Source organism: Atractosteus spatula, chromosome 13, assembly GCF_055471065.1.
Source record: "Atractosteus spatula isolate fAtrSpa1 chromosome 13, fAtrSpa1.hap1, whole genome shotgun sequence".
In the NCBI taxonomy this organism is placed as follows: Eukaryota; Metazoa; Chordata; class Actinopteri; order Semionotiformes; family Lepisosteidae; genus Atractosteus; species Atractosteus spatula.
In genome coordinates this window covers 32,065,214-32,092,584 of record NC_142718.1, presented here as the reverse complement: position 1 = coordinate 32,092,584, position 27,371 = coordinate 32,065,214, and the positions used below count along the sequence as shown (strand labels likewise).

Below are 27,371 nucleotides of genomic sequence, written 5' to 3'. Positions count from 1 at the left end.
ACAATCAAATTACAGAGAAATGTCACTAAGGTGATATGTGCTGTATGCAATCCATCTGTTCATGCTCTGATTTAATGTTTTTATCATTATTTTACATAGGTTAGACCACATCTAGTGTAACTTAAAAGTGAACTTAAAATTGCAGAGGATATAAAAGAGGTACATCATGGATTCCCTTACAGCTTCTGCTTGATTTCCCCGACACCTGCTGCTTGCTGGATGTTTATGAGAAAATGAGCAATAGCGGAAACAGTTTGTAGATGATTTTTAGATGATAGATGGACGGTAAAAGCGAATAAAAAGCTAATGATGTGTTTGTAGAAAAATATATGGTCTATAAGACTATATATGTGTATATTGGGTTTCAATTGGGAATTACTGGTGATCCTTGGCAAAACCTGAGCCAGGAGCAGTTTTTGTCTATAATAGCTTCGAAAAATGCATCTAGGAAATACAGCGCTTAAAGAGTTGTTAACTCTTATCAAAACAATGCCATAAATAATTCAGAAACCATTTGCCAAGCATACACTATACTATAATTCCCACTGATGTTACCAGAGTAAGTGCCAGCACTCAGCATTCAGTGTTGTAGTTTTAATTTATCACTTTGCACATACAAAACAAGTGATATTACTGTAACTTGGTAACAAACAGCATTCACTGTGTTTCCTCTACCTATGTTCAATTTATATTTAAATAAATATATTTTTCATAAAAGTGAATGGGGAGCCAACATGCTTGTACAACGGGTAGCTGTTGCCAAACAGCAATAGAAATGAGTTTTTCCAATTATCATTACAGTCAGTCTCATCTTGGGGTGGAGCGGTGGCACTGTGGCTAAGGATCTGTAGCTGTGGCTGGAAGGTTGTCAGATCAAATCCCGCGGCCGGCAGAGGAATCCTACTCCCTTGGGCCCCTGAGCAAGGCTGCTCCAGGGGCACCATATAAATGGCTGACCCTGCGCTCTGACCCCAAGCTTCTCTCCCTGTCTGTGTGCCTGTGTGTCTCATGGAGAGCAAGCTGGGGTATGTGAAAACAAATTCCTAATGCAAGAAATTGTATATGGCTAATAAAGTGATCTTATCTTCTTATCTAGAGCAAATATGTATGTATGTAAAACCGTTGATAGTGACAGAGGAGTTTCCAAGTGATACTGATCACTAATCTCAGATCCCTCAAAACATTTAAACCATGAACTTTACCTGTGTATATACATTATACACCCATCCTTTGGGTTTAAAAAGATTATTCCTCAAAAACTGTTAGCAATGGAAAATTTAATAAAAAGAAAATTACCACCATTTAAGACCACTTAAGATTAAAAATATTTTTAAAAAAATGTCTGTCCTTTTCAGTACTATTACTTCCAGGTTTTACAGCTAGGATAAACGCTTTCCATATTTTCTTTGTTTAGCATTGGCAATAAAAGCAATGGCAATAAGTTCTGCTCCCATCACATTAAAATTATAAAGGATTAAAAAGGTTGTTCAATGATAAAAATAACTAAGCTCACATAGTTAGTGGCTGCAAAGCCAAGCGCCTTCACTATGATGAGAATAACTTCACACGGGAAAAAAAAACTGGTATTAAAATACACCCCGCTTTTGTAGTAAAAATCTGTATAAACAAGCGTTTGCACAGCGAGGGGTTAGTGTATATACTTGCTGATTTATTTTTACCAGTAACAAAAACATAGTATTTTTCAATGGATCAGATTTAACGAGCGTACAGTAATCACAACAATATTTAAAATAATTCTGGTACATAACGCTAAAAATATTCAATACTAGGATGATTAAGAATCTAAAGTTTTGCTATACTGGCAAGATGCAATGACTTCTAATTGCATTTATTGTAAAAGGAACACCAATAACACAAAATGCTATATAATGGTTGTGGCTAGTATTTCTATAATTTATGGTATATATGACCCACTTGAAATACATTTATAATAGTACCAAATAGGTTTGCATGCTCACTTACTGATCAGCAACAAATGTGCATATACAAAATTATATACCCCACACAGGTGTTGTATTTATTATTGTTTTGTCATTGCTACTTTACCGTGCAGATCTGTGCCTATATAATATAATGCACATTACTGTGTTATAACAGGGCAAGAAGATTAGGTCAAAAAGTTAAGCACTTTTCCAATGAAGCCTTTTCATGTACTGGACCTGGATTAATCACTGGTATACGAGATACCATGTTTACAAGCTTCTTAGAGCAACTACGATTGAAAATCACACATAAATTATTTCACACCAACAATGAAAACACGACAGTAGCAGAAGTTCCACCGATCAGGAACTTACTTCCTCCTTTGTAGGCTTTCTCTTCGGAGATTTCTGCTTGGATTCCGAACGGGATTTTCCTCGAGACTTTTCATTCTCCTTTTCTTTTTCCCGTTCTTTTTCCTTGTCACGCTCCCTGTCCCTCTCCCTTTCCCTCTCCCGTCCCTTCCTGTCCCTTTCACCATCGGACTCGGGTGAGGCCTTGAAAGGGTAAAATCATAAAATATAAAACAAGCATACAGATACCATGCTGCTTTCTTCCCAAATTTCTGAATGGTTTCCGAGTGATACTTCACAGGGTTGGGGAAAATAATACAAGGGGGAGACTTACAGACTTGTGCCGCCTTTTTTTACCCTTCTTTTTGTGCTTCTTTGATTTCTTGTAACTCCTCTCTAAAAAACACAGGTCAGGCAATAGGGGTGAACAAAATGTAGTCAACTGAATACTAAAACGTAGCAAATAAATAACCATCTGGGATATAATTCTATGTACAATGTTTTTAAAGTTAGTTGGCAAAATGTATTTCAAGTTGCACAACTGCCACAATACAATATGTTTAAGAGGACAAACAACTACCAATCCATACTGCAGATGTCCAAAGACTACAATGCAATCATCGTTAGACTGAAATATTGCATTTTATGTTTTTTTGTAAGTGTCCAATACTGATATTACTTTAATATGCTTTACATCTTGTAAATGTTTTCTTTACATTTGAGAATTAAAATTCAGAAGCAGGTAAAATTCATTTGACCTAAAACCACAGCCTGTTTTCTATAATTACATTATGATTTACTAACAGCTTCAGAAATAGTGAATTGCTATGATCTGTAATGTGAAAGAAAACTACACGGCCAGTGTCTGCATTTGTCTTGAAAAAGATGCATCATAAAATGGACTACACATAAATCAAGTATATAACATCACTGTAACTGAACTGAAAATATTTATCACCACGTCAAATATTTTGATATTGCCATTTTTTATTAGTTGTTTTTGTTCATATATAACTTGCATTTCTGAGTTTCTCAGGTAAAGGAGAAACAAGAAATCAGCTGCAATCAGAATTTTCACAATGCTATTTTAAAGCATTTTAAATCACATTACCCGATTCAGCACTAGAAGAACGCTCAGATGGGGATTTGGATGGAGATCGCTTCTTTTTCTTGGAATGATAGTCATCATCCTCTGAATCAGACCCCTGGAATAACACAAAGTCGGTTTCCCTTGAGAAAATTAAGTTTTGGATTCAGCAAAGAGAATAACTGAAATTAAAATAAGATCTTACTGAACGAGATCGGGAGCGCTTCCTGTGGTGCTTTTTGGATTTTTTAGAATGCTTCTTGTTCTTTGAATGATGATGCTGGCACTCGTGCTGTTGACAAAAAAAACAAGTCTTACTTTTCTAACTAAGCACAATAATGTATGTTAAGTAAGTACAAGATTTCTAATAGGTTACACATATATAGTTAATTAAAAAGTTATTTCCAGCCAGGGAAGTGTTCCTGATGATGACAGCAATGTCCAAATTAAGGAACAAAATAAGTTGATTTTTTGATTGCATAGTATTTTCAGGGAATTAAGTACCTCCAAAACATGTATGAAATCTTTAAATATCCTTCTCCTTTCAGATTCAAGCGTTATATCTTCAAAGGCTGATTCCTTTATAAATCGGTCTCGAACCTAGGTAAAGAAACAAACAAATGAATTATTATGGGTAAAAATCAACAGAACCTCACTTCCAAACTCCAATATAAATTAAACCACAAAAGGAGATGCTTTACAAAGTCATGTTGAGCAGTGCATTCAAAAAGATGGATGCTAGAACAATATACTATATAGAGCTAGAACACTAAGTCAACATGGAAAGAGTAACTTCACTCTGTTCAAACAAGTGTCAAAAATTCAATTTCCAAGAACATTAAGGATGTTTAGATATGATCTCACACTTAACATATCACATACTGTCCCCCCCCCCCCCCACATAAAAAGAATATCATCCAATACAGCGATATGAATACTGGCTTTCCTTTGCCATGTTAACTTGTGGATGGAATGTTTGTTATACATTTTAATCATCACTTTCAAGGTTAATTAAAAAAAATCACACTTGACTAAATGAGTAGAAGCAAGCTTAGACAAAGCTGCAAGGAAACATACGCTCTCCCACACTGAATCAGGCTCAAGTGGTGGGGTAGCCTGCTTTAACATGCTCTTAAAAGCAGCTTCTTTTCTTTTCATCTTGCGGGCTTCTTCCTTCTCCCTCTCTCGCTCTCTTGCTTCTGCTTTCTCCAACAACTGAAACAAAAAGGATTTCCACAGAATACAAAGTATTATAATCCACTTTACAACTATAATCTGACAAAGTATGTCAAGAGTTTCACACTATATTCATTGGTGACAAATAAGATGAGGCCAATTGGTCCATCAAGCATGTTTTTGTAGCAGTTAAAGGATGTTATTCAGTGGTATTGTGAAAGAAACCATGGTATTGGCTTCAAAAACATGGTTTGTTTGGTATCTCGATCCATACTACCATAACCCTTGAAGTGAAAAGTGCTTCCTGTAGGTTTTAAAAGTACTTCCACATAGCTTTCACTTCACATCTTGATTTGTTTTTCTATATGCCTTTACCAAACAAAGAACTAACCAAAGACATTCCTTTACAAGTTCAAAATATTAGGAAAGGAACAGGTGGCCAAATTAATTTTCTTCATTAATTTATAATTATAATTTTATTAATAGAACGAATCTAAAGAGTCAAGAAGGTTCTACTTTCATAAACTAAAAAAGACTCAAGATTTATTTTAATTACTGTGATTTAGAGTGGGCCTTAACATACATTAATATATTTTATTACACCTTGTCAATTTATTAGGTATTTTATTCTTGGTAAGTGTGACATAGAAACCATTTAAGCATTTAAAATGGGCATGTAAAATTCTTTAACCGTCAATGTAGAACTATGAAACGAACACAAGAGGTTTAAAAAAACTTGAAATATCATGGGTTAGTCTTTTTTTCTTACAGATTTCTGCTTTAAATGTTACCCCGACTCTCGGCAGTAACGTACACAAGCTCCTTTACTGTAAACACACTGATGGCGTTTGTGGTTATTAGCAAGAAAAACTTGATTTTTCTATTATCCTAAGTTTATTTGGATGAGGACGTGCAGGGCAATTATCCAACACGTACGTATTGCTAAATATTAACTCCTTTTTTGTGTATAAATGAATGGGCTAATATCTGATGTGGCATGGTTTATAAAGGAATTGAAGAGAAAGAATTGCAAATTTACACTGTTGAAGGCGAGTTTGATGTTTCCAGCATCCAGTGTTGTGGCTCGTTTATCTGAACTGATAACAGTGCCAAAGTCTTCAAAGCTGGTATTGACTTCAACAGTAAATCCCTTGTCCTGCAAACAGAATAAAATATGACTACTTTAAGGTTAAGACTGGACAACAGTATTTATTTGATAAAAGGGGATTAGTGTCCCAATCCAGGATGCAATCCAGTCTTTTGCCATGTGCTTCCAGGACCAGCCCCAAGTTTCCAAGATCCTGACGACTTTCCAGGTTGATTACCTTGAGTATGTCCTTTATAATTCTTTTCTCGTCATGATACCGTGCTTTTAAATCTTCAACATAAAACTTAAAAAGATCCAGTGGTGTAGTACCTAAGAACAAACATAAACAAGAGAAATGTTAAGTTCATGTTTTCCGACCGAAGCCCTACTGTATTATGTTTTACTAAAACTATTTTTAATGATTTTAAAAAAGAGACAAGTGATAAAATTAACCACCAATGATTACTATTGCTTCATTATAGTCCATGAGCCCCACCACATCTTGTATTCCTCCATTTGTTCATTTCTTATGTGTCTTATGTCACATCATACTGGCAAAAAACAATAATCAATGTGTTTGGCTTTTCACAAAATAACTTTGATCAAATTGATTGTATTGGTTTCTCTAGCTTGCTCATTTAATGGTTCTGTAAATTAGTGACTCAATAACTGTAGCAGAGAAATGCCTTTACAGTTTCAGTTCATAACACAAACAAGACATTCTTACCAGGCTGTCCCAGCATATTCGCAAATCGGATGTCTGAGCTAACAGTTGGGTACATTTCCATCCATGCAGACATCGAATGTAGCTGACCATGATCATGAAGCTCATCCAAAAATTTCTTTAAAGCAAAATTGAATGAATTAACTTCAAAGAACAAATTCAGAAAATCTTTAGGGCCTTCCAAGAACTACAGAAAAAGGTGAATGTTATTACCCCTTTGATGCACACCATCAAACCTTATATACTTAATTATTAATAATACATTTAAATGACACTTATAATATGAAACATTATGTTCAAACTGATAACAGTGTTAAGCAATTATTTTTGCATTTTTATCATATGATACAAATGACTTGCCTAGTATATATTAGTAGAGGCACCCCTCGCTTTTCATAAAGCTACATGCAGCCTTCAGCTTTGTTCCGCATTGCCTATCTTCTCTTACGTGTGCACTGTCTGAATAATTTCAGCAATAAGTTTACTTTTACAGAACTACCGTTTAAGTCATGGCTAAAAAGCATTGAAGTGATGTGAAAGACCCTACTGCTGTGAACAAAACACCGTACATTGTACTTTAATAAGACATTATTAGATGTTATTAATAATAATAATAATAATAATAATAATAATAATAAGACCTGTTATTACAATTCTATAATAACCATAACAACAACAGTTGTAAGTGAAAATGTATCGTATAATACGTTTGCATAACATAAGCCTTACATTTGTCGATTAGATGTATAAAAAATGAGCAGGGAAATTTTTCTGCTTTTACATTTGCCATAGCTAACATTGCGCTGTATCCCTTGGTTCCCGACCTGCGCTACATTGCTGTTGGACAGTCTCTTACCTGAAAGGCCTCTCTGTTTTTGCGGTGTCGCCGCCTTTCCCTCAACAACGACTTCTGCTTTTCCTCTTCCTCTTCTTTCTCCAGGGCTCGTATATGTTCTTCAAAGCAGATAAGAGCATCCTCCTTATCCATATCTAGGAAAACAAGCAGAAGTGCATGATAAATATATTCAAGATATCAGTCTTGCTAGAATAATTGATTACCGTGATATGCCAGGAAGACATTAAATTAAAAGCTCTGAAATTATCTAATCCTATTAAAAAGGATCAAATGTTTATAGGATTTTCTTATGACTTAGCCATTTTTAGTCATTATATAAATGTTTGTTGTTCAAGAAAAAATGACTGTGCTTTTAAATATACTGGGAAAGCTGTATGCAAAAGACTGTGAAAAATCTTATTGATTAGTAGCAGGATACCCAGTACTCACATCTGCAACTCAAGAAACAACCATCAAAATAAATTATTTCAACCTACTCTGCAGTTCTTCATCCTCAGCAAATGTAGGGTTATCTAGCAGGTACTGCTGTGCCTCTGACCAGGTTGTACGATACGTTACATTGGCCATGTTGTCCAAAATATTCTTCAGGGCTTCCCAGTTTCGCTTTCGTAACTGCTTTGCTTGTTCCTGAAAGTTATGTTTTTTATACAAATAATCAATTCTGAATGCATTTTAGAAATGGCAGACAGACAAAAAGAATCAGTTACCTTATTTTGTGTAGACCATGTGTAATGATACATGGTCCACACATCCATGAATATGCATTCATTTTCCAATAACCTTACAATGGGATTATTTTTTTACATTTAATAGTTTGCAAACAAGCAGCACTTAATCAGACGAGGGACACTGATGAGGAAAGCAGTTGTAAAATTAAAATGAAAAAAAGCTTAATACAAAACTTTATCAAATGTATTATATATTGCTGGCTATGAGTTACACAGACTACATAAGAAAACAAGTGGTTATAAATGAGAAGAGGCCACATCTACTGGTACGTTTTTCCCCACCTTCTCCTTTTTTGCCAAATAGAACAAAACATCTTCATAGATTTCCAGTCGATCGCGCTCTGGAACAGCAGTCCATACCTCCGTCTCTCCAAACATCTGCTCAGCTTTCCTATTGTACAGATAGGAATTTCATGAAAAAAGGGGAAAGGCAAAACAGTGTGGTAGAAACATCATACAGCGAGGCACAGCAAACAAAGTTAGATATAAATCAACCTGAAGTTTTCTGCACTGGATCCCAAATTATTGCACGAAACCAGTATTTTTACATATCTATGCACCATCCAAACTGACTATCCCATATCCTTATCTACCACAAGATGGCAGTGTTGTATAAGAAAAAAGCATTCAAACAAATGTTTTAATGAAAATTTAACTTAACTGTAATCCATGATTTGTAACTTTAATTTTTGGTAACCAACAATAAGTATACCACTTAATTTAAGAATACAAATGTTTTAATAAACTCACTTTTCATATTTTCAAACAACTCTATGATATGGCCAAGGTACAATAATCCAGATGGTTAAAATATTTCCATACAGTATATCAAAATAACACTTTCAAAACTTGTAAAGGGTTTAATCTTGACTGTAATTATAACTTAAAACGCATGTGCTGTTGGTGTATTGGTTTACAACACTGCTATGGTACTTTTAACGCAATATTAACTGTATGATCCTGTGGTCATCTCTCAGCCTGTCTCGAAGAAACAACATGGAGCTGTGCACTAAATAACAGAACAGTAAGCTCCAGGAAACAAGCCTAATGACCATGACAATAATATGGCATGCGCAATTGAAAGACAAGGTCATGAGCATACATTTTTGCCCTCAATATTTATTTTTCCCCATATACAAATGTGTTCATTCCTGCACTGGTGAAGGTAAAAAATGCTAGTAAAATATACAGAAGTTTGCACTGTATATACCTGACATACTGTTAATAATCACAATTATAAAAGGGGTTTCGGTTTTGCCTGTGAATAAAGAGCTTTATTCTAACCATAAGAAGCTTTGGCGTGCAATACTGAGTTTGGAACATTTTTTGTGGAAAAGAGAATGCCTCTAACAATTTAAAACTATAAAACATTCCATAGTCTTCAAAAACAAATGGCCAATACCTAGAGTATAAAAAATGAAAATAAAGGTTTAGGGGCATAATGGCTACTCTCAGAAACAACCACTAAATACAAAACAAGTGGTTTACTCTGTTGTTTAGTTTACTCTATTACTTTTGTACAACATTAACAACTTCAGTTTTCAATTTCAGATTTGCTGAATTTGTTTCTGAAACTACTCGAGAATGTAAGTTATACTAAACTAGAAATGGAAGTCCAGCCTCTTTTTGATTTTGCTTAAAACCAAAAACAATCCTGCAGCTCATTTAACTATTGCTTAAATATGCCCACATTCAGCATTTATTTTTAGGATCTAGTCATATGCAGACATCTCATTAAAATATATATATACATTTATTTAGAACAGAGATCTTGAGATTTCTCTTCATGCACAATTTAACTTAAACATTTTAATATCAGACTTTAAAATTATATCCAATCTTATTGTTATTGTGGTAATGTAATCATATTTGCATGTAATGCATTTCTAAATAAATTAAAGTAATTACAGATATTTATAAATATTCTGAAGTGGGCTTAAAGCAGTCTTTTCGTGTGAATATTGAACTAATTTCATAAATCAATCCAGAAAGCAGAACTAAAGGAGAGAGGAATACCAACAGACAGCTTCTATTGCTATGGGGAAAAAACTAATATCTTGTTCAGAACTACTGTCAGAAACATTACAGGAAAATGTTTCATGAACCAAGAATAAATTCTAAGCAAAGGCTAAGGATTTGAATTCTAGTGAAATTTCTGTGCTGGGTTGAAAATGTCAGAGGAACAATGTAAGAAGCCATAAAACAGTTCAAACTGAGATGACACTAACCTAATTAAGTAGAAACAGATGCTTCTAAATTCTTCATACAAATTCTCAGCTTCTTCTATAATATTACAATACTATTTTATACAATTTTAACTTTTTTTATATAATATAATTTGCTAGCTGTGACTTAGCACTGAAGCCCATTAGGTGTAAACAAATATGTATTAAATGTGCTTGAGTTTTCAAACACACTGTAACACTTACTTGTATCTAGTTGTTGATGTCATTTTCTCATGATTTTCCAGAAAGCGCTGAAATGTTTCTTTGGACTCCTTGTATTTAATCCTAGCCTCCTCCTTTTCTTCCTTTTCAGTTTGTACTTTGTATGCATTAAAAGCCTGCTTTTTTTCACTCAGTTTCGGCAAAGCACTTTAAAACAAAAACGGCAAATGATTAACATTTTGTAATAAAAAAGTGCTTTTCTGAATGGCTACCAAAACTAGCAAACACACGATACTTACCTATACCTCGGATCGTTAATAATCATTTTCATGGCTTGCTCCCAAGACGCATTTGATGAAACACCCTATAAAAATTTCAAAAATGTAAATATGTACAGATCATAAAAACATAAAATACATGTAAAAGGTTAATGTCTTAGCACACAATATTTGGACATTCCATGTATACCAAAAAAAAACATTACACTTTTTTTATTGAATGAACTTTTATCTTGTATCATCTGTAGGATTTATGCACCACAATCCAGTATCCAATGCTATTTTCCCTCCATTACTATGAACAAATCAAACTTTATAGCTGTAAAGGTGTTACTTTTTAAAACATTTCACAATACTCTTAATTTGACAAAAAGCAGTTTAATGGAATATTAACACCTAGGTGTTAAGTGTAACATTTTTTCAGTACTGTAATCCATGTAAATGCATAATGGCAGTAGATCCCCAACTATACACACAGATTATTGCAATACAAATTACTATATTTGTTGAAATTCTCTTTTTAGCTGATGGGATTATTACTGAAGTATTCTGAAAAGCCCACCTCCAGAAAATGGCAAGTAAGAAGCCAACTATCACTTACATAAGTGGCCTTTCCACAGGAGTAGCAAGGCTCCACAAAAGTAAAAATAATTGTCACCCAAGATGAAAAGCCCTCCTCAGTATAAATTTTTCATCATTGAGCAATTCAAATTCACTTCAGCATGCCACTCAATAGCCCCAATCTGGGCCACGCTTTCTTGCCAATACTTCTAATTATAAAAACAGCAATTAAGGTCTCTATGGAAATTATGAAACAATCCCTAGGGGCAGCTTCGTAAATAGAACTGAAAAACTAAAAATAGTGGTGCCTTCTTTGAACTCATTATTTCTGTGGAAAAAAAGGAGCAAGCCACCTAACCTGAAAACTGAACTGAAATGGACAGGAGAATGCAATTGTTAAACTGCACCTATGTTCAGATTCTAGAAAAAGAAATCTAAACTTACAATTTTGTGACGAACCTTACCTGCCTTCAACCTTTAAATCATAAGCTGTCACAAAATACAATTTATTGAACAGTACTTTTTCAGTAACAGAAAATTCCCCACAAAGAATGTAACAAATATGAAGAATCTAATTGCTGTACAATATAAAAGGGTTAAATTTCCTTCTCCTAATTACTTTATAAAACAAAGATAGTTATACAAGTACACAGAATATTTTATAGCTTGTTTACCCATTATCCCCATATCGGCAGAGCAAATCAATTGGTTCTAGAGCTGGCCTTCAGACACAAGCACTTCAATATGCAAATTCTGCAATTTCCCTCACGGGATCAATAAAGTATCTATCTATCTAAATACAAGAGAGAAAGAAGACAAAACCAGCTGCAAGTTGCATATTACCTTTTCTTTTAAGAGTTCTTTAAATGCTTGTTTGGCTTCTTCCTTTGTATTCCATTTGTACGATTTCTTGACAAGCTCTGGTCTCTCTTCCTTTTTAGGAACATCACTATTAAGATACAGAAGAAAACTTGAAATAACAGTGCTTATGTCCAGTTTCAGTTCTTATGATTGGAAATGTCAATAATGAACAGAAAAAAAACATTTGATAAAAATAGGAAAATCTGAGCCACAAACTTTGCTGGAGTATCCTGATTAGGGGTTTCCTCTGTAGAATTGACAGTGGTGTCTGTACTTTCTTCAGTAGTCTGCACAGGCACTTGTGCTGGTTGTTCTTCCGTTACAACAGGGACTGCGGTCTCGGTCTCTGCTGTTGTTGTGGAAACCGTTTCTGTCTGAGGCGCTGCAGCAGGGACAGAACTGGCAGAAACATCCGCCGTCCTGAAAAATGTACAAAACAACTAAATATGGTACCTTTAGTTGAGATTTACAAACTGCCTGAGACATTTATTCATAGGTAAGTGGGCAGAGATGGATGCCCATTTTTTCATTCTCCCGTGTACGGTTGCAGGGTTTAGAGTCAAGACATGAAACACGTAATTGACTATTCCAAGCTTTTGGCACAGCTAAACAACTATTGGCAAAAAATAAATGAGTGCAGATGAAAAAAGGAGAATATATTATTTGAAGGAGCACATCAAATAGAAACCACGTTTCATGTACAAACCAATATCATAGCGTACAACTTTGTGGTTTTGTTTTAATCGACCATTCACAACCGGTTTCTGCTGCAGCACATTATAGATGGAAACCTTACAGATACAGGATTATTAATTTATCAGCGCCGATTGTTAAATCCACCCAATTTTAAGCAAATGAACAATTGTTTTTTTCACATCTAGGCTCAAGATCGCACACCTGGAGAATATTAAGAATATGAGCATTATTCTTTTCATATTTAAAGTGTTGTTCTGGAAATAAATTAGAAATACAATTTATTTCCTGTATTCAAAGCACAACAAATCAAATAAAATCAGAAATATTTTCACTCTTTTGAGGCCCAGCTGCTTTGGAATAATGTGCTTGGAGCCTACCATCTAGCAAATGACGTGACTTGTAAAAAAGTTGATCTCTCCCTCTCCTTCTATATGACAGAATATTGGTCACTCACGTTGTCCCCTGGTGCATACAATACATACAAACAAGTAGTGCTTCATTCACATCTTTAAATACCATTATGTTCATCATTGTATTTGAATACTTCTCCATATAAAAATGAAAATAATTGTTGCTATATATTACAGTATTTAAAGTGGCATATTCACTAATTTCAACATTGATACGTCTCCTTTAAAATATTGAAGCTGACAAGTATCACTTAGTTATATTACATGCAGACTCTTTCTACATCTAAGATGAGTCTGAAATCTTACAATATAGGATACAGCCAGTTTTAGAAATCAAAATAACAGTACAAAGCAAATGCTGTTGTATTCAAAGCTATAATTCCTATAGTGTTAAGAGCTATCCTAAACTTTAGACCTTAACCTATATTATTGTTTATTCCAAACAAAAAAGCATACACAACTGAGCTACATTGTCAGGCAATGACAGACAGCTCTTAGCGATACTTTTAGTCATGAGGGGTGGCCAGCAAGTTTCATAAGAATACTATCATCTAGGTGACTCTAGACAGTATTCTGCTATATATCCTGTACCATTGAGAGTTGGTGAACATTAAAGTCTGGATTCAAACACGCTCCAGGTTTCAGGACACAACCTGGTAACTGTCCACAGGGTTTTGCCAGATGAGCCATTTGTGGACAATGTATGCTGACGTATATACGACTTAACCACATGAAAGATTAAACTAATCCGATCTTTAGTGAACATGCATCCTGCACATGTTTTTCTTCTAATAAACCTCAGAACCAAAATAAGCATTATGTCAATGCCTGTATGAACCGGAGACCATATCAATTTTACCATCTCCGTCACAAGAAAGAATACATAGCAATAAAAGGAAGGTTTTGAATGTTAAGTGTAACATACCCATTTTCTTCAGCTTTGATCATCTCTGCAAAAAAGAAAGTGAATAAATTACAGAATACTGGACTAGGGGACAAATGTTATTCAATTCATGTGACATGTACAGTAGTCTGATCTGATAATTCATGTGAGAAAGGAATTGGAATGGTCAAATTAAATATTAATAACTTTTCACATAATATGTACATATTAATTTATTGTATATCTAATCTGATGTTATGCTCAACTGACGTTTTCAAAGCAGAACTAAAGGTTCATAGTTTATTTACCTTCCAGATCCTCCAGCTCTTTAGGTTTGGTCCAGCGAGATTCTTTTGTTTGAGAATTATAATAATAAGGCTTCCCTGTGTCCGATTTATATTCCTTCCAAGGACATTTAGAAAGCAATTGCTGCAAAAATACAAATATTATACTTACAGCTATTCTGCTTGCACAAATTCTAAAGCAAAAAATTCATTTGCAAAATACTGAACAACCGTTCAATCACTATGCTGTTCAAAACTATGCTGTAAATGGAGACAACTTAAAAAAGACTACATATGAGAATGTAATTTTTCATATCTAAAACACAATCAATGTCAGTCTGAAGCATTTTTAGAATTGTTTTTCATTATTAAAACCTATACTGTAAATATCTATCAGCTTAATGCAAATAATATTAACCCACAGATAATTACCTCTGCTGGGGATTTAAGTTCGTCTGGCTTTTCCCATGTGGACTGTTTTGTTTCAGTGTTGTAGAAATAAGTCCTTCCATCAGGAGATTTGTGCTCAGTCCACACAGATTTCTGGGGTATAGACACACATTAGAATTATAAGCAAGCATAGTAGAAAGTATTTTAATGGACTCAAAATAAGCAAATATATAGTCACTAAACAACTGAACATTGAAATATCACATTAATATAAGCATTTTCTTGTTACTGTAATGTAAATTGTGTAAGTTTTCTTTCGAGGTTTTAAAATAACTTTTTCTTTTCTAGTCTTTGTCAGAGAAAATAAATATGCACCAACTGACAACTTCCTTATTACTTTTCAGTTGCATTAGGACCCTTTAAAGAATGCAATAAAGGATTTCTATCCATTCTAATTACCTAAAGAAATCTAAGCACTACTGAAATATTACACTTGTGATGCTCTTATCAAATTATAATGTGTGACTTTGAAATTAAAGAAATATGTATCGGTTATGCTGATCCATGTGGTAAATAAAAAACTGTTTTATAACACTGAAATAAAAGTACTTGTACCTACCAAACATTTCAGAGCGGCAAAAATTAGAAGAAATTAGAGGGATCAAAATGCTGAATTTAAACAAAGCTGTGAACTTTCCATGTTTTCATATATGGATAAAACAAAAGACTACCACCTATTTTTTCCGGGTTTTTTTTTTCCTTTTTAAATAGAACTATTATTACTGCCGTATTTTAACAGAACAGATTGGAAGGACATGAAAAATAATTGTGCATGGCACAGTGCTAATGCCAAGCAGAATTTAGCAAAGAAAATGAGAAATTACTGAAATCATGCACTTGCTTGCACTACTAATAGAATTATAGTAATGTGGTTCTGAAAGTAATATTTTATTCTAATTAAAATACTCATCCTCAAAATCTCCTACACATGCAAACAAACCTAACCAGGCTCAAGGTCTCCTAACCTTCTTTGGTTGATCATCCTGTGGGGAACTGCTTGCTGCTGTAGCTTGCTGGACACCAGAAACAGCAGGATTTGTTGCCTTTTAAAAACAACAACAATGTAAGAAATTAATTTCTGTTAGAGATTACAAAAATAACCATCCAGTCTGAGAATACTTTGAGCTTTACAAACTTACCATTTTTGTGGTTTCACTATGTGACAAATTAACCTTGGCACTTTTACATAAAGTTCAATAGCTAAGCCAGTTCAAGTGTTCAATTTAGGAATCTATTACTGTCAGCACTCACTGCATGTCAGTGTCATCTATTTGCAAAACGCTAAGCACTGTTAGGACCTTTTACGTCTGAATGGAATACTTTAGTATAATAAAGCTAGACTAGCAAAATTTTACGTTCACGTTTACGTTTTAGAGCACACTACAGGCAGCACTAAAGTTTAGTTAACCTTTAAGTACTGTTTAAAAAAATCACCAAAATATCAGTATCGATTATGTTGCAGTTTCAAAGCAATATAAAACTGGTTGCACTGCACGAACTGCCGCTCTTAAATCAATTTTCACAAATGACATGACAAATAACAGGAACTACTGTCATATAATGTAATAGACTATATGAACACTGTTAATATGGCTTGCATTTAAAGTCTTGATGAAGATACACATTTATATCACTCAAATCAATGTATCAAGGCAGACATTGCTTAAATTAGAAAGCAATCTGATTATCCTTTTGAGAAAGATAAGATACTGATTACTTTAATACATCAGCTTCCATTGATTACAATTTTAAATACTTCTAAAATAACTCACTTACCAAAGTTCCAGATGCTGTTGACGCTAGAAGAGAAGAACATCAAAAAGGATGGTTTTAAATCAGTCACAAATCTGCACTTAAATTAAGTAAGAAAATGTATTTAAAAACACCCTTACCTACAGCAGTATCAGAAGAATTTACACCAGGCTGTAAACAAAAGAAGAGTTCGTTACGTAACAAAAAAGATATCCATCAAAACGCAACCCAGCCTCTTAGAAACTGCATGTCTTGTTTCTAACGATTCACAGGTAATCCTACATTGCAAGACTGCACATTAAATAACCATTTAAGATCCATTGCAGGTTGTGAAGAGTTTCTTTCAACAGCTACATGCCACCTATATAATTTTTGCAGCAAGTTAAATGAATCTGCTCGTATATGAAATATAACTGCATCATGTATCAGAAACATGGTCAGCTTTGAGGATATAGGTATAACCAAGAAGGGCCTCGGAGTCAGTCATACTGCAATTTAGGGTTCAAATTACAGGGGAGCTTGACGGGGGCAGGTGAAGGCTGAGCTCACTTACCAAATACATATGAGAGACTCCATAAGGGTTAAGAACTTTTTTCCCCACTCAAGTGAACTCGAAAAAAAAGTGACCCAGTATAACTTACAGGTTTACAGCCCTCTCAATGATTTTTCTTGTACTCACACTTCAGCAACAGAAATGAGCATGTTGCACACAATGGGATGCCCTTTTATTAAAGTCTTTGAATTGTTAAAAAGAAAACTTGGTTTTCAATTTCACAAAGACCTCAACCTTGTCACAGAGAGGCAAATGTAAAAACTACAAAAATCCTGCTGCAGTAATGGACTCAGACCTGTATATGACATACAGCCTGTTATGTGAAGATTCCATAGCAGAAAAAGAAATGGGAAAATAGAGTGCACATTTAAAGAAAAGCAGGATTGAAAAACTCTTCAATGGAGGAATAGTGGAAGAGTACAGTAACTTCGTACTCCTCTTCACCTAAAGGGGTATTGCTGTTGCCCGTTTTAAATGCTGTAAAACCACATAGTATAAGGAGAAAACCAAACTGAATAGTTCCTTGAATACAGGGCTAGGAACGGATACCTTTCATAACCCTGCTGGCTATGAAAGCTGGTGTCTGGACCTGATCTCTAACTTTACATCTATGTCTTATTTAATGGATCATCTATTTAGTACAACTGGTGGCCATGCTTGATAATGTGGGTTAAGAAGCTAGTTTCTAACAGTAAGACGCAGTAAAAGGAATGAAAAGAATTCTTGGGTGTTTTGCAATGAAGGAAAGCTAAGTACAAAGGTTATTCAGTTCAGCTATCAGAGGAGTAGTTGAAAAAGAAGAGATAACAGTAAAGCTTGAGCTCTAGCAGCCTGTAAGACATATCTATTTTTGTGTTCTCCCACGCATATTTTTTACTTGTAAAGAAATTGTTAAAAAAATAGACTCCTTTCCTATTTTTTTCCCTTTCCTTTCTTCCCTAGATATGTAGAAACTGAAAGAGTTTGATTCTGCTCAACTGGCTACAATGGTCACTCTTATGGCGCAATCAGTATAACAAAAACTCCCACTGTGGTACCTAACCCCTTTCATTTTCTGTTATAGCTTAGAAATGTATTTTTTCTTCTTTCAAAGACATGTTTTTTTCTGATAACGAAAAGATCTATTTGAATATAGGGTGCTCTTGCTCTTATTGTTTGAGATGGAGCCGCTGTTGCTGGTGGTACTACAGCAAAGCTAAGAACTTCATCTCTCTTGCCAGCACCACTTTTGCTTAGCAGCTGGTGCTCTGTATTTATTGTTTATTCCCAGAACTTAACTTCTTCGACATTGGATATCGTTCAAGAAACAAATGGTTAATGTTTCTACTTTGTCCCAAAACATGCACATGCTACGTGTTCTAGCTATTTAGATTTGCTGAGATGGAGAAATAAAAATACTTATTAGATTGTGATACTGGACTCTCACTCTCCATAAGATGTTAACAGATCTGCATTCCTCTTCTACAGAGAGTAACTGGGACATTTTCTTTATTATGTTATGAAATTCTATGCAAAGAAATTCTACATCTGAGGAGATGAACTAAGCATAAAGGCATATTTTAAAACTAGTATTTAAGGAAAAGGGAATACTTCATGCGGATGTATAATGTTTTAAGCATATGGCCTTATGATTTTCAAACTAGATTTTTAATGCCTGAAATTAAAAATGACAAATAACCAATAAGTGGAATCTGCTGTATTAAGAAATCTGATCTGTGAGTAGTAGATGTATGACAGTCATTTAATCCCCTAAATCACGGAAATAATTTTATTTTTTAGCTAGGCATTAAACAGTCTGTGGTACGGAATGGAGAGACACTACTCCACATTGTTTTTTAATTTTATTGCTTCTCCTTTCCTTTGTGTTTATTTGAGGTTTGGTTCAGTCTGGACTCTCCTGCATCTCGGTCTCAACCTGAACATCAATCAAGACTTAATTTATTCTGGGGTACCTCTTAAAATATTGGATTTGCAATTTAACCCCATATTAAAGTAATAAGTGCATGGTTTCTCTTATCTTGAAAAAGGATGGCCTTCTGGTGCTTTATGACCTGCAGTCTTGGCAAGAACATCTGAACAGCTACAAATGAGAGGAGGCCATTTGGCCCACACAGCCCATTTTGTAGTAAGTAGCTAATCCAAAGAGTTCATCCACTTATTTCTTGAAAGATGTAGCTTGTTCCATACTCTCTCAACCCTTTTGGGTATCGGTGCTTGATTTTAAACGTACTTCCGCATAGTTTCCACTTGTACCCTTGTAGTTCATGTTTCACTGTTGTTTCTGAAAAAGTCTGTGGGATTGACTTTGTCAAATTCCTTAGAGGATTCTTAATACTTGCATCAGGTCTCCTTGGTCTTCTCTTTTAAGACAAAAAAGGCGAAGATTCTGTCAGCATAAGATACTCCCTTTAGCACCAGAATCTATTCTTTGGACTGATTCCAGAGCAACAAGATATTTTCACTAACATGGCAAATAACATTGTACACAATATTTTTAAATACTGCATCCAACAGTTTTACAATTGCCTCCATTGGTTTGAATTCTACACTTTAAACTGTATATCCTTCATTCTTACTCTTCCCACCTACTCCATATTGTCTATAAGATGTAAATGTGTCAGCATAAATATCCAAGTCTTTTTTTAGTCAGCAGCCAACATTCAAGCTCAACATTTCTCATTTTTATTTATAGTTTGTTTTTCTACCTGAATGCAAGTCCTTGCACTTGTCTACATTAAACACCTGACAGTCATGAATTTTATGAACATCTTTCTGAATTTCATTTTCTGCTTTTACAGTGTTTGCTACCCTCACCTAGTTAAGTATCGTCTGAAAACCTGACTACTGTACTAATTGTACTTGAATATATCTCAAAATAGGAAAAGCAGTGGTCCTAGTACAAACACCTGTGGCACACCGCTAATTACATCACTAATATAATCATGCTGGGTCTTTTTTCTTATCATCATCAGTGACCTGAACCAGCTTTTTTATTTTGACCAATTCTTCCTTTCAGAATTGCTTCAGGCCAGTACTATTTACTGAATCTTAGGGTTCACAAACGTATTCAAATAGATAGTTACAGTTGAATCATTATTAAATCAAAGTCAGAAATGTACCTTGTATTTAATCAATTTATCTTCATCTTTTAATAACAATTGTATGAAGATCTAATTACATACAAGAGTGGACAAACTTAGGAGGTTCACAAACGTTTTAATGGCGAGCATTTATCCTCGTCTTCTATCCATTAAAATATACATTAGGTTTTCAAACTGCTTTTAAAACCAATTGCATGTAGTTATATCACCTGTATAAAACATTCACAGACAAGATTTTTAACCCCTCCCAAAAATCTAAATTATGTTTACTGTAATTTACTGTTTTTTAAAACAAACTCACACCCACTAACATCAAATTAAGAGGTAGAATTATTTGTAATGATCTGACTGAAACCATTGTGTAACACTGGATGTGAACAGGAAGAAAAGATTATGTTAATCTCCTCTGATTACAGTTCATCTATGCAATGGAGGTTTACGAAATTTCTAACTTCATTTCCTGTTCTGCAGGTCAAAAGAAGACCCTCCTGGAGAAAATGAATACTCCACAAAGTATCAATGTCTTCTGGAGACAGAACACATCAAACTAGGAACATATTCACTGTTATGGTGTTGTATGGAAGAGGAAATGCAAGAAATTAATCTGCACATTTTGTACAGTCTTTGAACAAGAATACCAGCCAGTTATGTTTGAGTCTATCACTTGAAAATGAAAAGTGATGCTTATGTACCAGTTTCACTGCTTCTTACAATGTAGAATCATGTAATCTTTCAATTATGGGGGGATTTAAAAAGAAAAAGGATGTAATCCTCTAAGAACCTCAATTGTAATTTAAAATTAAGAAGGTTTTTTTCTTTGTACATTTCTTCCCTGCAATACCAACAGATGTCCTTTCAAAGGATAAAAAAACATCCTGTCTCTATATTAACTATTAATAGAATGTTGAACTAGTGAAAGAAAATATACCTTAAATAGTTAAACTGCAAACTAATTCAATTAGTAAATTCAAATTATGCAGTATTGACCCAACAGAAATAAAGAGGATGCACATTTCCAATTCTATTAAGGATAAGATACTGGATAAAAGGCAAGGAAAAACTACTTTGAAGTTTGTGGTAAGAGAATTGGAGACTTAGCAGATCTCATCATGAAAGATGTAATAGTCCAATGAACGCCTGACAAGAAATAATTTACAGAGTACAGATCATACACTAAAGGCATAGTTTAAAAGGAAATGGGGTTTCTCCAAATGTAAAGTTTATATTACAATTAGCACAAACCCATCAACAGCCAACAACAAAAAGGGTAAACTAGAAATTATCATATGAGAAACGTGAGTTACAAAATCTGACATTGAATTAGCAATCCCAACACATAGTTGCCATTTATCTTACTTTTTATTACTAATAAACTGTGTATAGATTGAGAGGTTTTAAAAACAGGTGCTACTGATTTCAATATTCATTTTTTGGATTTTTATGGCTGTGTATATATAACACCATATTGGACATAGAACTAGAACTAGAACATTTTTCCTTACAAAGTTTTACACTTTCCTTTTCTAAGCTTATTATCCATATCAGTTCATTATATATTAATTTTGCTCTTAAGCAGCCTGAAAAAAGTTATTTTTAAACATCTAAGAGCCAAATGAGTTACCGGTCCTGTAGGCTGCAATGGAGCAGCTGGCATACGAGGTGGCATCATCATTCCTGGCATCATTGGTGGCATCATGCCTGGCATCTAATAAAAGAACATCATGAAATATTCATCTGACCTGCTAATTTGCAGTCGCACTTCATGCACAACAATTATAAAAATAAACTCTGGTAGAGGCTGTAATGTGACTGTCGTACCCTTTTAAAGCAATAGACCTCAATCTGTGCTGTGAGGCACCAATTGCTAAATCAGCACAATAAATCTTGTGGATTTGCTTAGTGTACAAATGGCTTAATGTACTGCAGTGCTGTTTGCATGTAGGAAACATTAAAATTATCATGTGCTGTTGTTCTGAGAAAGAAAAATGTTTCTATATACTGTATATAATATATATTAGCCAGCAGCTATATCACCCTGCAACTCACAACTGACAACCCACTGAAGCTAAGCAGGTGTGAGCCTGGCCAGTACCTGCATAGGAGACCTCCCAGGAAAGCTAAGGCTGCTGTTAGAAGAGGTGTTTGTGGAGCCAGTAGGGGGTGCTCAACCTACAGTTTGTGTGGGTCATAATGCCACAGTAAAGAGGGTCACCGTATTAAAAAAGGCACTGTCCTTCGGATAAGATGCAAATCAAAGGGTCTGACTCTCTGTGGTCATTAAAAATTCCTGGCCAAATTTCCCCCTGGCCTTTAACAATCATGGCCGCCTAATAATCCCCATCTATGATCTCGCTGTCTTCCTCCCCAGTGATAGCTGTGGTGAGCGTACTGGTGCAATATGGCAGCAGTTGCATCATCCAGGTGGGGCTGCACATTGGTGGTGGTGGAGGGGAGTTCCTATTACCTGTAAAGCTCTTTGAGTCAAATGTCCAGAAAAGCACTAAACAAGTGAAGGGAATTAATTATTCCAAATATATGGAATTGATGACCTATTAGTAGCAACTACAATTTGCCTCCCTTTTGGAGCAGCACGTACACATCCCATATCTGTAATGGAACAAGTAATAGGTTTATTCCATGCTGAAAAAAAGAAGAAAGAGAACACAACGTTTCGGCCGTGGAGCCTTCTTCAGGTGTGAGAAGGCTCCACACACCTGAAGAAGGCTCCACGGCCGAAACGTTGTGTTCTCTTTCTTCTTCTTTTCAGCATGGAATAAACCTATTACTTGTTCCTTTACAGCCTACGCATGCTGACGCAGCTACCCACCTGAACTACCATTGTTAGCCGGACCACCCACCCACCCTGCCACAGATCAATCTTATTTCAATCAAGTGAGAAAATGATTCTACCATAAAACAGACTGCCACTCTTTCTCCTGTGGACATCAAACCACTTAGAAACGTTTAAAAAGAAACAGCAAATTGAGTAACTGCAAGTTGTAGTTTAACGCTCTAAATTTAGTATGAATTTTCAATCCAACAATGTCCTGGCAGCTGTTGAGAAGGTTTTGCCTTTTGACAATAACGGGATCCCCAAAGTTTGTTTTGCATATATTAGTCAAATGTAGTCAAGTACAATAACAAACAGTCCCTTTCACTGACACTGAACTATGTTGGATATTAACACACTGTAAATCATGTAGCACCTTCTACATATGGTAGGGTCTTGACATCTACAAATTGAACATTTGTGAATTCACTTGATTGTGATTTGATCTAGCCAACCGGGTCTTGGATGGGAGAAGAGTAGAGAGGGATGAAACGGAGCTAAAGGTTGTTAAGAGCAACTTTCAAATTAGCCACGCAACAGACTAGGAATTGCAAGACAAATCTAGATATCTGAGTGAGCCTCTCCCTGCCCCCTGGCCAAGTAATAATAATAATAATAATAATAATAATAAATTTCTTACACTTATATAGCGCTTTTCTGGACACTACACTCAAAGCGCTTTACAGGTAATGGGAACTCCCCTCCACCAACACCAATGTGCAGCCCCACCTGGATGATGCGACGGCAGCCATAGTGCGCCAGAACGCTCACCACACATCAGCTATTAGTGGGGAGGAGAGCAGAGTAATGAAGCCAGTTCATTGATGGGGGCTATTAGGACGCCATGATTGGTAAGGGCCAATGGGAAATTTGGCCAGGACGCCGGGGTTACACCCCTACTCTTTTCGAGAAACACCCTGGGATTTTTAATGACCACAGAGAGTCAGGACCTCGGTTTTACGTCTCATCCGAAGGACGGATCAGTACCCACTACCCAGCAGCCACATCTGAACATGCTCTTGTTTATGTACTGTAACAAATGATCCTGGTACTGGGTTGGCAGCTGGGGAAATGTCAGGATGGCTACAGCTGCAGGCTCCCCAAAAATTTCATTGCCCTTTTCATTACAGAAGCAGAGAAAGTGCAGATACCTTCTGGAATCAGAGGAAGGATTCAGGTTATTTTAGCTAATTACTTTAGGTTTGTGACTACTGTTGTTTGTTTAGTTGACCAACGTTACTTATACTTAAAGCCAATGTATTAGTATTATATAAAGGAGGGTTACTTTCAACCATATACTGTATACTGTAGCACATTATACAATGGGATGGGTTAGACTTGTTTATATGCAAATTTGGCTATTAAAGTCAGTTCTCAGCACCGAACCCTTTTTGATTGTCGAGTTCATACTGTATGTAGTGCCTGGAATACATACTCTGTAATACACAAAAGAAAAAAAAGCAATAATTGTATAAAATAAGTTTAATGTAATAGCTCAGATTTGAATTCAATAATAATTAAATGTGTATGTGAGAAATCTTGTGCCAAAGTACAATTTATTTAAACATGTACGGGTTTGATTGCAATTGTGTTAAAATCTCTTTTGCAGCACTTTGAAAAAGTAAGTTGTGGCCTTACAGCATTTACAAATGTTGTGAAGGAGGAATCACTCTAGTAAGGTCACACACACAAAAAATGAGCATACTAAAAGCAATAGCACTTAAGCAATGCTCACTCTCTCAAAAAAAAATATCTGGAGGAGAAAAGTCAATGATCCTGCTAACAATACTGTAAACCGTACACAGATCAGGTCTAAGGAGGTGTCTTAATGACAAAAACTTAAAATCTTTGTCGGAAATGTTTGTTGAAATGCACTCATTCTTTCAAACCCCAAAATATAAAAAAAGTGTTGCAGTTGCCCTTTAAAACAAGACATAAGAAAACAAGTGTTAACATCCTAGTGAATCTTTTTCCCCCAAAGTTGATTGAGCAAAGTTGTGGGTGGCACAGTGGTTAAAACTGCTGCCTCGCAGCACTGGAGTGCAAGGTTCAAACCCTGACCTGGGGTGCTATCTGTATGGAGGTTGTATGTTCTCCCCACATTCACATGGGTTTCCACCGGGTGAACATACAACCTCCACGTATATATGACCCTGGCTTGCGCCCGTTACTTGCCGAGCCAGGTTCCAGGTCCTCTGAGACAGCGGATCGATGGAATTAGAAAACAGATAGATGGATGGATGGATTTAGTCAAGTTTGCAAAAGAACCACGATTGTTAGGAGAGGGATTGAATGAAAATAAAACACCTTCAGGCTCTGAGGTGCTGTGTTCTATTTAGCAAACTGAAAAGAGCATTATATTTCTCCCACCTGTCCAATTGGTGGCATCATCGGAGGCATCATTCCCGGCGGCATGGGCGCCATGTTTGGAGGTCTTTGCCCCATGGGTGGCATTCCCATGGGAGGGAAGTGAGGTGGCATTCCAGGTGGTCCCATCTTAAAACGCACAGAAGACAAGACAAGAAAAGCAAAACCGGTAAGAATTATTTTATTTTCCGCTGTCAAAGGGAAAAAGAAGAACTTAACTGAAACACTCAAGAATAAATGAACTGTCCAACACCAACTTACAAATGGCGGTGGCATCCCTGAAGGTGGGACACCTGGGAAAGGTGCCGCTTGGCTCGGGCCACTATTACCATCTGTTGAAGACTGTCATAAACAAGAAACTCCATACAGTTATTACTGCATGTGTCTACGCTGGAACACTGGGAGGTACTGGAGTCAAAACCTGAAATAAGTATTGTAACTCAAAGCCTCCCAAAAAAAAAAGCAGAGTTAGCTATAAAGGAAAATATAGATCAGTGGTTCAGAACCATTTGTGCAACAGTAAGAAAGAATGCCCTAGATCTGCATATTCAAGCAAATCATTTTTTTCTGTAATTCATGAGTATTGGAAGTTTTCACTAAGGATAGTAAATGTTTTAAAATCTGTCCAACTTTTAAGAAGTATTTGTGGTCAATCTTATGTATCTGAACCTTAATGGCACGCTGAATACTGTATATTTGTCCAAACTGGCTTCTAGTCTTTGTCTAGATGTTAACTACTCCTTCATTCAACATTACTACTGTTACACAGCAGTGAAGTAGAACAGGGAACACAGATGAAAACATGGTCATTTCATTGTTTTTTTTAAACTCATTTTAACCGTAGGAACTACTCAAGATCACGTCTATCAGCATTCTTGACTTTGCCTCAGAATTTCCAATATATTGCGATATCAACAAAACAAAAGGCACGACTGGGTACGTTTCTTTTCAGGTCTCGCATTTGAAGCAATTGCTGAAAAAAACATAAACCGTCGAAAAATATGGCAGAATTCAGTGTTAATGATTTAACATACAATCATCGGTCACTGAAATGTATTAAAAAGCTCATGTGCAGCTACATATTAAATCTATATTAAATCTCCAAGCACCAAAACTGAGTTTCTAGGGCAGTCTGTCATTTAATCAAGCTCATTTTACTACCTTAAATCTCCATTCACTATTTTAATCCCATTAACAACTTCCAGCACTGTTTCGATTTGTTGATCATTTCAGGTTTTTCAACGAGGGGCTGCACACTCCTAAATTATAGGATTATGGGCTCAATCGGTATTCTCGCTTTGCGCATACACCCCCCCCACTGACCAGCTCTGTGCCAATTTGAAGGTAAAACCTTACATAAACGACAGGGACATACCGCGAAAACGTTTCTAAGCAAATGCTGTTTTTCAAAAAAGTATCGCGTTTATAAGAGGCCCACACATTATGTCGAGTCACTGCAGTTCGGAAATTTATTTATCTGCAGTCTCCGGCCTCCGTAAGCATTATATAGAAATACGGTCCATAAAAAATAATGCACATCCGAGATTTCCGAGGGAAAACACCCTTTCTATTCAATAAAGGGGTCCCCTGAATTGCAGGAAATCCCTAACACGAACACAAACGATGGTTAAGCTTGTACTGTGAAAAAGCCAGGACTGATTTTCAATTTAAATAAATAATGACAGAGATGTTCACTGCTGGAATCTGTTGTTATTTTTTGTATATACCATAAAGTCTGCGGAAAATCTATGAAAAAGTATATCACAAACTTTACTCACCATGTTGGCTGTGTACTCTCTAACCCAACTTCTCCACCCGGCAATAAACTGCAACACAATAGGCTCATTCGCTCCGGGTTGAAAGGGCAAAGTTAAAAACTGATCGAGGCCATTTGTAGTCATTGTGTGGCTCAATTGAACACGCTTTGCGATGGATTGACATCGAAAGTAGCCAATAGCAGCGCCTTTTACTGCAATAACGGTTGTCAGGATTGGCGGTTTGAGATA

The 27,371-nt window shown here is 35.6% G+C and overlaps 1 protein-coding gene across 1 annotated transcript in view; it reads right to left on the bottom strand.

Annotated features, from left to right (window-relative positions):
• The window catches only part of prpf40a (PRP40 pre-mRNA processing factor 40 homolog A), a 28,979-nt gene extending 1,713 nt beyond the window's left edge, over positions 1-27,266 (bottom strand). The window contains exons 1-26 of the mRNA XM_088929954.1: positions 27,144-27,266; positions 25,627-25,707; positions 25,369-25,494; positions 21,790-21,873; positions 16,655-16,685; positions 16,539-16,561; positions 15,728-15,805; positions 14,745-14,855; positions 14,337-14,457; positions 14,071-14,095; positions 12,256-12,459; positions 12,022-12,127; positions 10,639-10,703; positions 10,382-10,546; positions 8,235-8,343; positions 7,701-7,851; positions 7,225-7,358; positions 6,372-6,486; positions 5,883-5,974; positions 5,597-5,713; positions 4,459-4,596; positions 3,886-3,981; positions 3,587-3,673; positions 3,406-3,499; positions 2,629-2,690; positions 2,319-2,498 (exon numbers count right to left, since the gene is read on the bottom strand). Coding sequence (XP_088786080.1) covers positions 2,319-2,498; positions 2,629-2,690; positions 3,406-3,499; positions 3,587-3,673; positions 3,886-3,981; positions 4,459-4,596; positions 5,597-5,713; positions 5,883-5,974; positions 6,372-6,486; positions 7,225-7,358; positions 7,701-7,851; positions 8,235-8,343; positions 10,382-10,546; positions 10,639-10,703; positions 12,022-12,127; positions 12,256-12,459; positions 14,071-14,095; positions 14,337-14,457; positions 14,745-14,855; positions 15,728-15,805; positions 16,539-16,561; positions 16,655-16,685; positions 21,790-21,873; positions 25,369-25,494; positions 25,627-25,707; positions 27,144-27,266 — 2,718 coding nt within the window. The remainder of the gene's footprint in view (positions 1-2,318; positions 2,499-2,628; positions 2,691-3,405; positions 3,500-3,586; positions 3,674-3,885; positions 3,982-4,458; positions 4,597-5,596; positions 5,714-5,882; positions 5,975-6,371; positions 6,487-7,224; positions 7,359-7,700; positions 7,852-8,234; positions 8,344-10,381; positions 10,547-10,638; positions 10,704-12,021; positions 12,128-12,255; positions 12,460-14,070; positions 14,096-14,336; positions 14,458-14,744; positions 14,856-15,727; positions 15,806-16,538; positions 16,562-16,654; positions 16,686-21,789; positions 21,874-25,368; positions 25,495-25,626; positions 25,708-27,143) is intronic.
• Positions 27,267-27,371: the final 105 nt, after the last annotated feature.